The sequence below is a fragment of the Biomphalaria glabrata genome, chromosome 10 (genome assembly GCF_947242115.1).
Source record: "Biomphalaria glabrata chromosome 10, xgBioGlab47.1, whole genome shotgun sequence".
Taxonomy (NCBI): domain Eukaryota; kingdom Metazoa; phylum Mollusca; class Gastropoda; family Planorbidae; genus Biomphalaria; species Biomphalaria glabrata.
In genome coordinates this window covers 12346155-12359049 of record NC_074720.1, presented here as the reverse complement: position 1 = coordinate 12359049, position 12895 = coordinate 12346155, and the positions used below count along the sequence as shown (strand labels likewise).

The 12895-nt window shown below is 36.9% G+C and overlaps 2 protein-coding genes across 3 annotated transcripts in view; one reads left to right on the top strand and one right to left on the bottom strand.

The window, feature by feature from the left end:
- Positions 1 to 12895, top strand: part of LOC106074701 (trace amine-associated receptor 4-like) — a 30445-nt gene that overhangs the window by 7325 nt on the left and 10225 nt on the right. The gene's annotated exons all lie outside the window — the stretch shown is intronic.
- LOC106074702 (uncharacterized) overlaps positions 3973 to 12895 on the bottom strand; it is a 37234-nt gene continuing 28311 nt past the window's right edge. For both annotated transcript variants that reach the window (XM_056043892.1, XM_056043893.1), the window contains exons 11-12: positions 6384 to 7288; positions 3973 to 5270 (exon numbers count right to left, since the gene is read on the bottom strand). In XM_056043892.1, coding sequence (XP_055899867.1) covers positions 5055 to 5270; positions 6384 to 7288 — 1121 coding nt within the window. In that variant the 3' untranslated portion in view covers positions 3973 to 5054. The remainder of the gene's footprint in view (positions 5271 to 6383; positions 7289 to 12895) is intronic.

The following is a 12895-nucleotide window of genomic DNA, read 5'->3' as shown; positions in this document are numbered from 1 at the left end:
AAAAAGCGATCACGGTAGTATTCACCCAGATACCACCCCCCCCTTCTTACTCAGCCCACCACTTTCCCAACTGGTCCAGACAATAGATAGGATCATAACGTAGTGAGAAAACTCAAAGCACGAAATAGCGCTAAACAAAAATAAAAAAACTTGTAAGTTGAATTAGTCCCATTTATACTTTGTAGAGGAAAAAGCTTGAAACTAACAATAGATAACTATAAAAACTTCTAATTTCATAAGCACTTCATGGGCACAGTGTATTGGCTTGATGATGCTTTAGCCCACTCGAATTAAGGTCGTCCAACTTATTTTTTTACAAATGCATTTAAAAAGCGATCACGGTAGTATTCACCCAGATACCCCCCACTCCTTCTTTCTCAGCCCACCACTTTCCCAACTGGTCCAGACAATTGATAGGATCATAACGTAGTGAGAAAACTCAAAGCACGAAATAGCGCTAAACAAAAACAAAAAAACTGATAAAAATATTTGTCTTATAAAATTGCACATATTTATTGTTGTTAGTCTATATCTGTTACAACTGTAATTGCATGACTGATCCAAACTAATTGATACAACTGCGGGCTTAATATAAGATTTTTAAAAAAGTATTTTAAAATATTTTTTTCTAGTTTTTGTTTTCTAAGGACAAACACGTGTTTTGTATTTGTATATGTAGTTATAAATCCATATTTGAGTAAGCCTATTAATCAAGTAAAATTTACATATTAAACAATGTTTTATCAATAAAATTATTCATACTTTTTTCGCGAAAGGTGTCTACAAGTTTAGTTACAAAAAGATCATTTCAAAATGTCTCCGCAGGAAACGTAATTTTATTTCCTTTTGCCTTAGGGGGGTGCCAATAGTAAAAATTTGAGAAACACTGCTCTAGATCGATACAAAACTGCGCAGCTACTTCAGAGAGAGTCCGATCGTTGCTTTGCTCTGACGGCATACGAATGTACGTGATTCTTTTGCGTTTGATAATCAAATTGTTTGGGTTAAAATGAAAAGGAATAATTAATAATTAATAAATCTTAATGATTCCGTGAAAGCAATAAGATATCTAAAGAAGAGATAGCCTCCATTCACCCAGAGAGAGGTGCTTACATTCACCTACCCAGTTCTCTCTGTTACTCTCTTAATCTGACCGACCACAATGAAGGGCTATTTTTTAGTCACAATGTACTTACCCTACTTAATTGTGTAGTATACATTGAAACACACACACACACATTCATGACGTTGTAGACAATTTAAAAAAAAAAAGGCCAGAGGAGAAAGAGGATGAAGCAAGCAGTTATAGCATATGCTGGTTCTGTGAGTGAATTGGTCTAGCAGAAAAATCGTGTGCAAATTGGATCTTATTTCTGAAGTAGGTCTGTATCATGTGCTAATTTGGTATCTGTCTAGCTAAAACAGTAACTTTTAATATGTAAGACCTCATACTAATTAAAAATAATAACTGATACTATTAGATTATATGTGTTCGTTATATATGACTGTGTCTTACGAAAAAAAAACAAGGGGGCCCGGGGTTGATCTAGTTCCTGACACTTCCTGATGGTAGTACACCTAAAGAGAATGACCACTAATCTGTTATTACCATAGGCGTACACACTATTTAGCACTATACTGATTTTTTTTAAATAAAAGATGAGTTGATGTAATAACAAAAGCAATAATGCCCAAGCAGCCGAACTATAACTAAACACAAGATTGAAACAAGTAAAACCTAAACAAATGAATACTTAAAAAAACAAAAACAAAGCGTATACGAAATGTTAAAGTTCCCCTTTAAGATCTATAGGGCAGATCTTCTTATATAATACAGACGTTACTTCAAAAAAGAAGATGATTACGTTCTACGCGTCATGCATTCAGTCATGCATTTTAACCAATGACTTAAATTTTGCCAAGTCACTGGTTTTCCTGGCTAGCTCAGGCAATCCGTTCCATGCTCAAATAGCACTAGGGAAGGCGTATTTGTACAAATTTGTCCTAGCCTATGGGATGAGGAATGTGCCTTTATCTTTGTGTCTTTCTGAGTATGATGTAAAGGTCATACGAAATGTGGTTGTATCAACTAGTTTGGATCAGTCTTGTAATTAAGTTTGTAATACATCTAGACCAACAACAATAAATCTCTACGATTCGAAATATTTTTACCATTTTTTTGTTTAGCGCTTTTTCATGCTGTAAGCTTTCACAACTAAGTAAACGATGCTATGGGCCAGTTGGGAAAAATAGGAAGGGATTGAAAAAAGAAGAATATTTGTGTGAATTTTACCGTGATCGATTTTGAAAAGCATTTATAAAAAAAAAAAAAGGAAAGGGGAACCACGTTAATCCGAGCTCATGACTTAAGCCGACATTCTAACCACTCTGCTAGTGAAGTGCCTACGAAAACAGACGGATTGTATAGTTCTCTATTGTTTGTTTCAAACTTACTTTAAAGCTGCGACCTATAAAGGGGACTACTTCAGCTTATAACACCACCGCAGTTAAGTAAAATTTCTTTCCTTTGTTGGAAATAACAAGCAAAATAATTAATTACCAATAGTTAATTAACTAATTCATTAATTTTTTGTTTATGATCCTTGTGTTGTCAGGAAAAGAAATAATTGTGCAAAATTTCAGCTTGATCCGAGATTGGGTGTCGGAGAAATAACGTGTACAAAATTTTTAACAGACAGACAGATTGATTTGATATAAGCTTTGATATAAGCCGTTCCTTCAGATCAGAAATCATTGGCTTTCCTGACAGATTCAGGCAACCAATTCCATACTCGAATGGCACTAGGGAAGAAGGAGAACTTTGTCCTAACATATGGAATAAGAAATGTTCTTTTATCTTTGCGTCTTTCTGAATATTTTATTAGTTTTGTTGTTGTATTTGTAAACTATGGTTTAATGTTTTATGTATTGTTGCTAATTTACAATTTAGTATTCTGCCCTGAAGTGTCTCTAAATTTAGTGATTTTACTCATGGCATTCCTTGAGGGAGTTCTTGAGAGTATTTTAGTATTTATTTAATGTACAAAACCTTTGAGTTAATTTAATCACTTTTAAAAAGTAAAGCATCCCATTCAGACATTGCAGTCTTAAGATCAGTGGATTTAAAGTTCATCTGTTTCTTTTGCCGAATGTTAATGATAGCGTCATCAACCGTTTTACTTTCCTCAATTGTCAGGTACCCTTTAGAGTTGGGTGGACTCAGGGGCGCCTTGAAAATCCCAGTCTTTACTGAGATTTGAACCCGGGACCCCCTCGGTTCGGAAGCCAAGCGCTTTACCACACGGGCAGCAAATAAAATCACATTACACATTATGTATTGATTTGTTACAAGTGATATAGAACGAGCCACGAAGCAATATATTCGAAAAGAATGAAATACTTAAATTGCCTTTATTTTGAATGTTTTTTCCAAATAGGCTTGTTACTTGAGTAAAATAAACCTTATTTCGAGCTTCTCTTTTCAATGTCAACTGTTTGTTTATTCGAGCTTCTCTTTTCCAAGTAAACTTTCTTCAGAAGAGCTTCTCTTTTTTAATCCAACAGTTTTTTTTTAACCGAGTTCCCTTTTTAAGTCAACTGTTTCCTTTGTCTAAATAAATTCGTTCTGACATCTATGTTAGAATTGACGTTACGTCGTATAACGATTTATATCAAATTTATGCTCTGTGATCAGGAGGTGCATTCAAATTGATTGAAGTAATGTTGTTGTGTGTGTGTAAAGATCGATAGAGCACTTAGATATAGCATTTCACTGATTTGACCCAGATATCAAAGACCACAAAAGCATTTTTTGATAATTAGGAAATCGAAATAATTCGAACCATTTTAATGTTTAGTATAAAACGTACAACGTTTCTCAACTAGAAAGTAAGCTTACTAAACGTTTGATTTTTTTTTTGTTGTAAATCAAAAATATATATCGGTATATAAAAGAATGAAGATACTCAGATAAATGTTATTGATCAAAATTTTATTTCAAGTACATTGTAACATTAGCAAACAAAACATGTAGAAAGAAACAAAGTCTTAGACCTAGATGTCATTCGTGAAACACGAGTTTGTTATATTATACCCAGACAATCATAAAATTACGAATTTCTCAGACTTAATACATTTAAAATACTCAGACATAACTTGCTAATTATATTTTTTCAACAATACGCTTGTGCATCGGTTGATTCAACCAACGATAATTGATTCAAACGAATTCAATTACAACTGCGAAGGCACCCACCAGTCCATTGCTCTTTGACCCAATGAATACATGTAGATTTATTGAAACATATCTATATATATATATACACATCTCTATTAGAATGGTCATACATTTCAAGGCACAATCAACTATACAATGTTCTTTTAAACAGTGCAACTCTTTATAGCCCGTAAACATCATTCAATGAACATTCAAACCCTGATTCTGGAACTGGGATGACTAATTGAATACAGATCTGAGATGTGCATTTTTGTGTGGATAAAATGTTTGTTCCAATGTAATATAAACAAATGGACCTAACACAACGTTCAAACACTGAATGTAACATAACTCACCCAATGGTAATAGGAAGATCAGTTTAGTTATAATAACATTGCAACATGGAAAGTTTACTATTATATTATTCTTATAGTCATGCTCACTTGCATATATATATAATCTACCGGCATATATGTTACTAAGAGAACTTATTGGTGATTTTCACGACGAACAATGTCAAGGACGCTAAATAGACCTACACTATAGCAACAAAAACAAACAAAAACAAATTGAGCATCAAACGGAAGAGTTTAGAAAAATTTGATTCTGTGCTAAAAACAAAAAAGCACCAAACAAAAAAGGTTTACCCACAATTCCTTTTATTCTGTACACCAGATACACCCAAAAGCTATCTATTTATAGTTTTTTTGATATCAATGAAAATCTCTAATGGGTGTAAAACAGCCATGAAAATAACATTTTTGACTCGAACGAAATATACTAAACTGATACACACACACAAACCTATACACAAACATAAACAGGGAACAGAAACAATTCAGACAGCAGCTTCCAATGTCCCTAGTAAAACTGACTTGAGCTTCGTGGCCTGGAAATAGTCCGCCAGGTGGAGCAGCCTGCCCAGAGGATGGGCCACGTCTGTGCTGCTGCCTACACATCTGATCAAGCCTCTGATCTCCGTGCCGCTGCACTGACTGTTGAGGTACTTAATGAGGCTGGTCAGGTAGGGGGTGCCATCATCTGTGCACACAGTCTTTAATATGTGGGTGTGATTGGGAGGGGGGCAGAAGACAATAGTTGAGAAAAATCATTAGAAACATATTATATGTATTTAAACATTAGTGTTAATTAATTGACCTCAAGTTAAAAGATATATGGCCAATAGACTCTTAGGAAGATTATAGAGTTACTTAGAAGCCCTTCTCTAACAAGGAAAGTGCTGCTAAATTACCAAAAAAGGAAAACCCAATTGTGAACTGTCTTGATGCATGCAGATCTAAGTCCAGTCAAGTGAATGTCTCGTTCTGCAGTTCACTCAAGTAAAAGACATTAGCAAAAAAAAATGGCTGTTCAACGGATGGAAGAGTTTTCTATGAAATTGAGTGCCTTTAAAGTGTATAGATAGTCAGTAACGTGATACGTCCACGATCGCTGTCAAGACAAGTTATTCAACTAGTCAAGTCAAGACTATTCAGAATTTTAGCCAGCACTGCGATTATCCACGTCTTACTAATTCTAAAAAATGCTCAAAGGTTCGAACATGAAGTAGAGACGTTGCTATTTCACAATTAGCCTTGATGGCCAGAAGTATTTCATGAAAGGCTTCTTGAGTTTTGTACGACAGCAGTGACTCAAGCTAGCCGTTTTGTGATAGCAGTCAAAAGCTATACCACACCAACGCCACCCCTATATACCGTTAATACCGCAACTTTCCCTACCACCCCTAAGCTTAATGTTATTTCGCCATATAAGAGGCCTACACAAAAGCCTCGTGTGCAATGGTAGAAACACGCTAGTGTATACATAGTAAATGGGAATCTGGTATTCACCAAACCAGCATACAGTTGTACTTAACCAGCGTTTCCCAAACTGTGGTAGTTCCACGAACTATTGCATCTACTGATTTTTTTTCTTTGTCCGGGGAGGGGGGGGGGGGCTATTATACTAATTGAATTCACAGGATTGTTTTCCTTTTTGCTTCTAAAGCCATAATTTGAAAGAGGTTGTCTCTATACCTTAACTAACCTGATTCTAGATTCACCTTTACACTTTCTCAATGCAGCTCTAAGGTTAAAGCATTAGGTAGCCATTGATGCCATGAAGGCTGGTGACCTGCTGATAAATTTTCAATGTAGTGTGTACTTACCTCTCTCATATTGTTTAAATAGTCCGTAAGGAACTCTTTGATAGCAGACAACAGTTTGTGATATTTATCTCCCCCAGGGGCGTCAAAAGACTGCATCAGGCTGTCATCGCTATTGTCAAAATCTTCATTCTCCTCATCACTGCTCGAGTTAAACTTCATGTCCAGTTCTGTCTGCCCTGGGCAGTCCGGCTCACCGCTGTCTTTTACGGCACTCTTAGGACTCTTTGCTATGACCGTCCCCTCCTTGGATGCCAGACTTTCGGACACTTCCGATTCACTGAACTCCTCTGACCTTCCCGTGTCCATGTCCTCGTCACGGGGAGAAAAACCTTTGGATGTTCTTTCACCGTCAGTGTTGTGCCGGCATTTCTCATCGATTTTCTTGGCGTTCGATTCCCTTTCCTCTGATGGCACAGTTTCTGTGATTGTCTTAACATTGTCGAGCTCACTTCCTTCAGGCTCTGACTTATCAGCACACAAAGTTCTGTCCCGAGAGGTCTCAATGACTATTTTCTTTTTATTCGGCGTCTTCTTGGTGTGCGGACGTTTCCATCTCTCTTCAAACAGATCGTCCTCTGCCAGCGGGGAGGAGATCCTGCGCTCTGACCAAGAGACGTCCAGCTCTTTGGCCCGATGAACGTGCACTGGGCTGGGGTCAGGCGTGCGGAACACGGCCGACTGGGACACGGCCGTGTTGGCGCGCTCTGACCAAGACGAAGTGTCCGCGGACTTGGCTGCAAAGCCGGACTCATCCTGGACCTGCCAAGTGGTAGAACTGGTGTTGGTATGTTTGCTGTGGCCTGAAGTCTGGACAGAACCTTTGGGATAGGCAATAGACTTGTAACATCCCAGCTTTCTGTAGACTGCTACTAATGTCTTGAGAATGCAATGAGCAAATGTTGGTGCTGAAACAAAGGATACAATATGTCTACACCTATTTTAACTTAAATTTTAAATGCCCCAATTCCATCCCGCTCCTTCGTAATATTGTTTTCTTAAATATTATTAGCTTGGTAATTTTTGTTTTCTTTAAGGAAAGTTTCGAAAGTTCATATCCTCTCCCACGAAAGACACTGAAGAAAAGGCAGAGCATGCACACAGCTCAAAACCAGATTTAGCATGTTATACATAATACATTACATCATATTATTTGTAATAACATGCTAGAAAAAAAATTCAAACAATATTGAGAGTATGTTAAATTATAACAAAGAATATGCAGCATGTTCAAAATAGATCGATAGATAACAAAGGTCAATGAAGAGCAATGAGATTCCGTATGTTAAGAGTAGGGTTTAATTAGAGACAACAACATTGTTCAAACAATTCTAAATTCTAATCCACTAGATTTCATCCAACAACAAGCATCACTTGTACAATGACACCTATAAACAAAAAGTAACGTGTAGAGACCACAGGGTTAGAGGTGAAGGAATACAACGAACAGTTTGGGTTTTCTTACAAAGCTTAGAATAACCTTCTATCTGTCCGCCGGAGTGGATTCTTTTGTTTTGTTATCTCCTACTTCACATTCTCGGATCAAGTTGAAATTAGACACAATTATTCACATACGATGACAACACAGGAATCGATTAAAAAAATAATAATCCAATTTTGGAAATTAAATAGTTTTGTTTTATTTGTTGGGGGATAAACCTTGAAATAGTGAGATATATGACATCAATTGATCTCCCAACACTCAAAATAAGCTTCGTTTTTTTTTTGTGTTATATTTATTATACCGGTATATATATATATATATTGTTTTTGTTTTTTTTATCTTTGTAAAACTCGAAATGTACCGGAGATGCTCCGCCAAACATAATCATGTAATAAGTGTGGGCTATGAGCCGGTCACACTCCACTAATCCCCCAATGTGCTACTGCAGTGGTCAATATAAACAAAGCAATCGTGAATATCATGTGGCTGTATGTTTTAAAATATTAATAATAATAATAAAAGATTCTTGTGGGATGTGAGATGTAACATGAAAGTCACAGACTGACTTGTACAACAAATCTAATCAATTCATGGCAGCTCTACACCTCAATACCTGGTAGAACTTACTGCGTATAAATCTAATCAAATGTCGAAGGTTAAACTTTATAGGCTTGACATTTACATCGACACAACATTTTTTTTTCCACTTTCCACTATTTATTTTATTCAATCAAGTCTAAATACCGAGACCCCGATTTGATTAATTGGCTTCATACACAACATAAAGGTCTGATCAATACTAAACCCATAAAACACTCATTAGCACCCCAGGCAAACATTCTTTCACTTTTAAAACATCTTCGTTAAATTATATACAAATGTACGAGCTAGTAGAAATAAATGCAGAGGTCTGATTGTACCAGAGATAAGTCAAATAGAAAGTTCGTACGGCACAAAGACATTGATTTTAGGGGCTAGGATCCTTTCTATTCAATCAATATTATCATAAATAATGCAGCTCAAGGAGGGGTGGGTCGTGAAATAGGGGGGGGGGGGCTAAATGGAAGACGTTCTCCATAATATCAAATGTGACTTTGAAAGAAAAAAATGTTTAGCTTTGATGTTCATGGCCAATATTCGATAAGGAAGCCAGACATATAGCTCTGTGTGTTACGATGTTTATTACCAAATCGATATCTGACATCCTGGATGGGGAAATTAGAAGAGAAAAAAAGTCAGGACAACAAACACAATGTAGCCACTGAAGAGAACAAAAAAATCTGGGTTTTTATTTGTTACTCAAACATTTTTTTCTCCTTAATAACAAGCAGTAGCATGGCTTTAAGATGGTTATAAAATACGCCTTTGAAACCAAAGTTGAGTCCATCGGAAGTGAGTGGTCAACATGTGTCCAGGGCACAGGCTCTTATCATTATGTGTTTGGTTGTAATGTTCTTTGTTTTCTGTATGACGCAAGAATGGAAAACACTTTTAATGCACGTATATTTTCAGCGGTGGACCGAAAGCCGTAGGCGCGACTTGTCTCAACAAGTATCACAAGTAGACTCAGAGGAGGAATGGCCATGCATATGCCCGGTGGGCTGGAAGGGCGGCCGCAAAAATTGAATGAGCATTACAATTACATGAACAGCATTGAATATATGAACAGCATTGAATATATGAACAGCACTTTTTCTTGAAACGAGGTTAAGATGCTGTGTGTAATGATGTAACTTGCTTAGGAGACAGAACAATGTTTAATTTGTCCAGTGACGTCAGATTTACAGTTTTCGCTTAAATGTAGTTTATAGTACAGGGTTGTCTCCGCAGATGATGTCGCTCAGTACTTCATCAACAAAGATTGAAGTATTGACCTAGTTATACGATCAAATTCAATAAATGTTCAGTCCAAATTGGCGAATGAGGAACTAACGTTCTTGGTAAAGTGTGTTTCTTGTAGAAGATGTCCAGGTTAGTCCTGTGAAACTTGAAAGTCTCAGGAACATTACTTGATAGACTTCACGAAATGGCGAGAAACAAAAGTTCCTCCGTGTTCTCAAAAATGTCCATAATTTCAATGATGTGTGTGTCAAGGATTCTCCAATACTGGCCGAAGAGGCCCAAAAATGTCAACAATTATTATGTGATAAATTATACCAATTGCCTTGTTGCTTGTCTTGCTTCTTTATTTCTTATTGACTTCTTCAAATTGACGAATGACAGATAACAGACCTGCCCGGACGAGCCTCCAGATGTCAGGGTCCTGTTTCTTGGTTTGTCTTGTGTTTCTTGACTTGGCTCCTTATGCTCGTTAGGGGGTATGAATACTCAATTAATTAGTACTTGCTACACGAGTACTTGTTACACAAATAGGAACAATCAATACTTAATATGCTTCAACTCTAACTCCAGTTTGAATGAATAGTAATACTAATACTTTAATAAACTATTAAGCACACAATGAAATATCTCAATAAATATGAATAATACAAAAACACCAGTCCAGGAAGTAAACGTCCAACCTTCCTGGACCCGGAGCAAGACCTTACTGACTAACACACTCTCTCGCACATTCAACGAAGGCTAAATCATTCAGTCCATAACACGTGCAACACTTCGCATTCACAACAAGGGGATATAACAATCATACCAAACTATTAAAGTAACATTCTCGCCATACCTCCCCCTGACACATTACACTATATCATTTACGAATGAGTTTGTGTACTCGACCAAAAGACGTGACTTTTTGAATTCGATTGATGCGGCCAACAGCATAGTGAAAGACAGACATCTTCATATTTTAGTCCAATGCCTGCCAGACGGAGGATGCGACCTCAAAAAAGAAGGCAAGTCTTTCTTTATCCGTCTGGTAACACTGGTAACATGTTGAATGGCGCTAGGTCGTTGTGTTGGCCACAGGACAACCTCGTTAGCCGTCAGCTACAGAAAAAGAAAGATTATCTTTACATTATCTGCCCCCAACGTCTGAAAGGGGGTTACTCTTTTAAACGTTGAAATACAAAAGTGTCACATAAACCCAAGTAGGCAAATGTTCAATTTGTTATGGCGCATGATGATACTTAACATTTCAGGACAGATAACGCAATCCGTGGGCCTGATTTGAGGTAATGACACGACCGCCACTGAATATATCCCTGAGCTATAATAATTGATTCATAAGAAGAACTCCCGAATAATGCAGTGTTGTTATGTATTGATGTAACGATATTTAGTGTTAACATTTGAAGTAGAATTTCGGATGAAACTCTAATCTAGGTCTATGCTTCACTGAACAGGCCAATGCCAATGAAATATTTAGGAGTAACTTGACAAGTTTACAAACAAAGAGGGGGGAGACAACTTCATTCAATGACTCAGAAATTTCTTTACAATCATCCAATGATAAACTGAATGGGTTTGTCACTTTGTATGCACACATGACAAGCAAACTAGAATTGATCTTGAGTCATTTGGGGTTCTAATCATGTTAACTATTACTCACTAGAGATCCTAATGTGTCAGGCTATAATATTCCGCTGAACTTGAGAGTGTCTAACATAGTGATGAAAATGTTGAACCTCTGAAAGATTTATATCCAACATGCATAATAACAAAAAAAAAAAAAGTCCAGCTTAGGATAGGCTTCAAATTATTTTAGCTCCAATGACGCCCGTTAATGCCTGACCTTCTGACCTTTATTGATTAATGTCAAGGACGCTAGACGCCAATTTAAACATGAACGTTGCCAAAATTGTGTTTCAATGAGCTACACACGGAAGTGCATGGAACGTTTGATTCTCCAGTGCACACACACACACACACACAAATGATCACATGACCAGTTCCATGACATGACATTGAACAAACAAAATGGATTACCAACACTTCCCTTATTCTTTACACCGGATACAACAAAAATCTTGTTATCTATAGTTATTCTGCCATAGATGAATAGGCCTAGCTCTAATACAAGTATTAAGCCAAAATCATATGTTTGATTCAAACTAATGAAAACACATAATACTACCGAAAAAAAAATTATACAGACATTCGAAATTCAGCGGTTTTTTTGTGAGTGCATAGTTTATCTCAATCATGCACAAACTAAGGTCTGAGGGCCAAATCCGGCAAGTAAAGCGGTGCTATACGACACATGGAAACGTGTGCCCACACTGTCTAATGAGGCCATAGACTGCCATAGAGGTAAGAGTCAACGTCAAGCGGCCTAAGACATGCGTGTGGAAGTATAATCTATGGTTTACAAGACATTAACGGTTGGAAACCTAATCTATGGTCTACTACAGGACGTAATAGTCTGACACCTCATTTGATGCTTTGTTTTAGTACAAGATTGAATTCCTCACCCTTTTTTTTTTTGCCCCAATCGAACGGTGCAGTAAAAATATTTTGAAAGACATTTTTTTTTCTATTTCGGTCATTATCAAAGGTCATGAACTTGGCCAGTTTTATAACTCTGTTTTGTTAACCTGTGACGTCATCTGACCACGTGATAGTGTGTGTGTGTGTGTGTGTGTGCGTGTGTGTTTGTTTAAGCTATTGAATTATTTCTGGGCATTTATTAGAACTCATTACAGAGCTAGTCTAGTCTTACATCGACGTCTATGTACCTGACATACTATTACTGTTTCATTCGCTACTCAGTTGGGTCCATGCCTCAGAAACTTTGTTTCTATCTTTTCAAAACAACTTTCTCTTCACTTTCTTACGACACTCCCATTGTTACTTAGTTCACTACTTCTGAGCTTTTCAGTGTGTGCCCGGGCTTACACTCCCTATCAATCCCCCCCCCCTTAAAAAAAAAACCCTCTTCCTTATATAGGCTATTTACTAATTACGCTAATACAAATTAAATTCATGCATATTTGTTTTACATTCTGTATATCCATTTATAGCAGTGATTCCCAAAGTGGTCTATATAGACCCCCAGGGGTCTACGAAGACTTCCAAGGGGTCTACGAAAGGGAAAATATAAATTGGGGGTCGATGAGATGTCCACGGGGGTCTACGATTATAGATTTCATTTAAACAGTTCGTGACTTTAATTTTA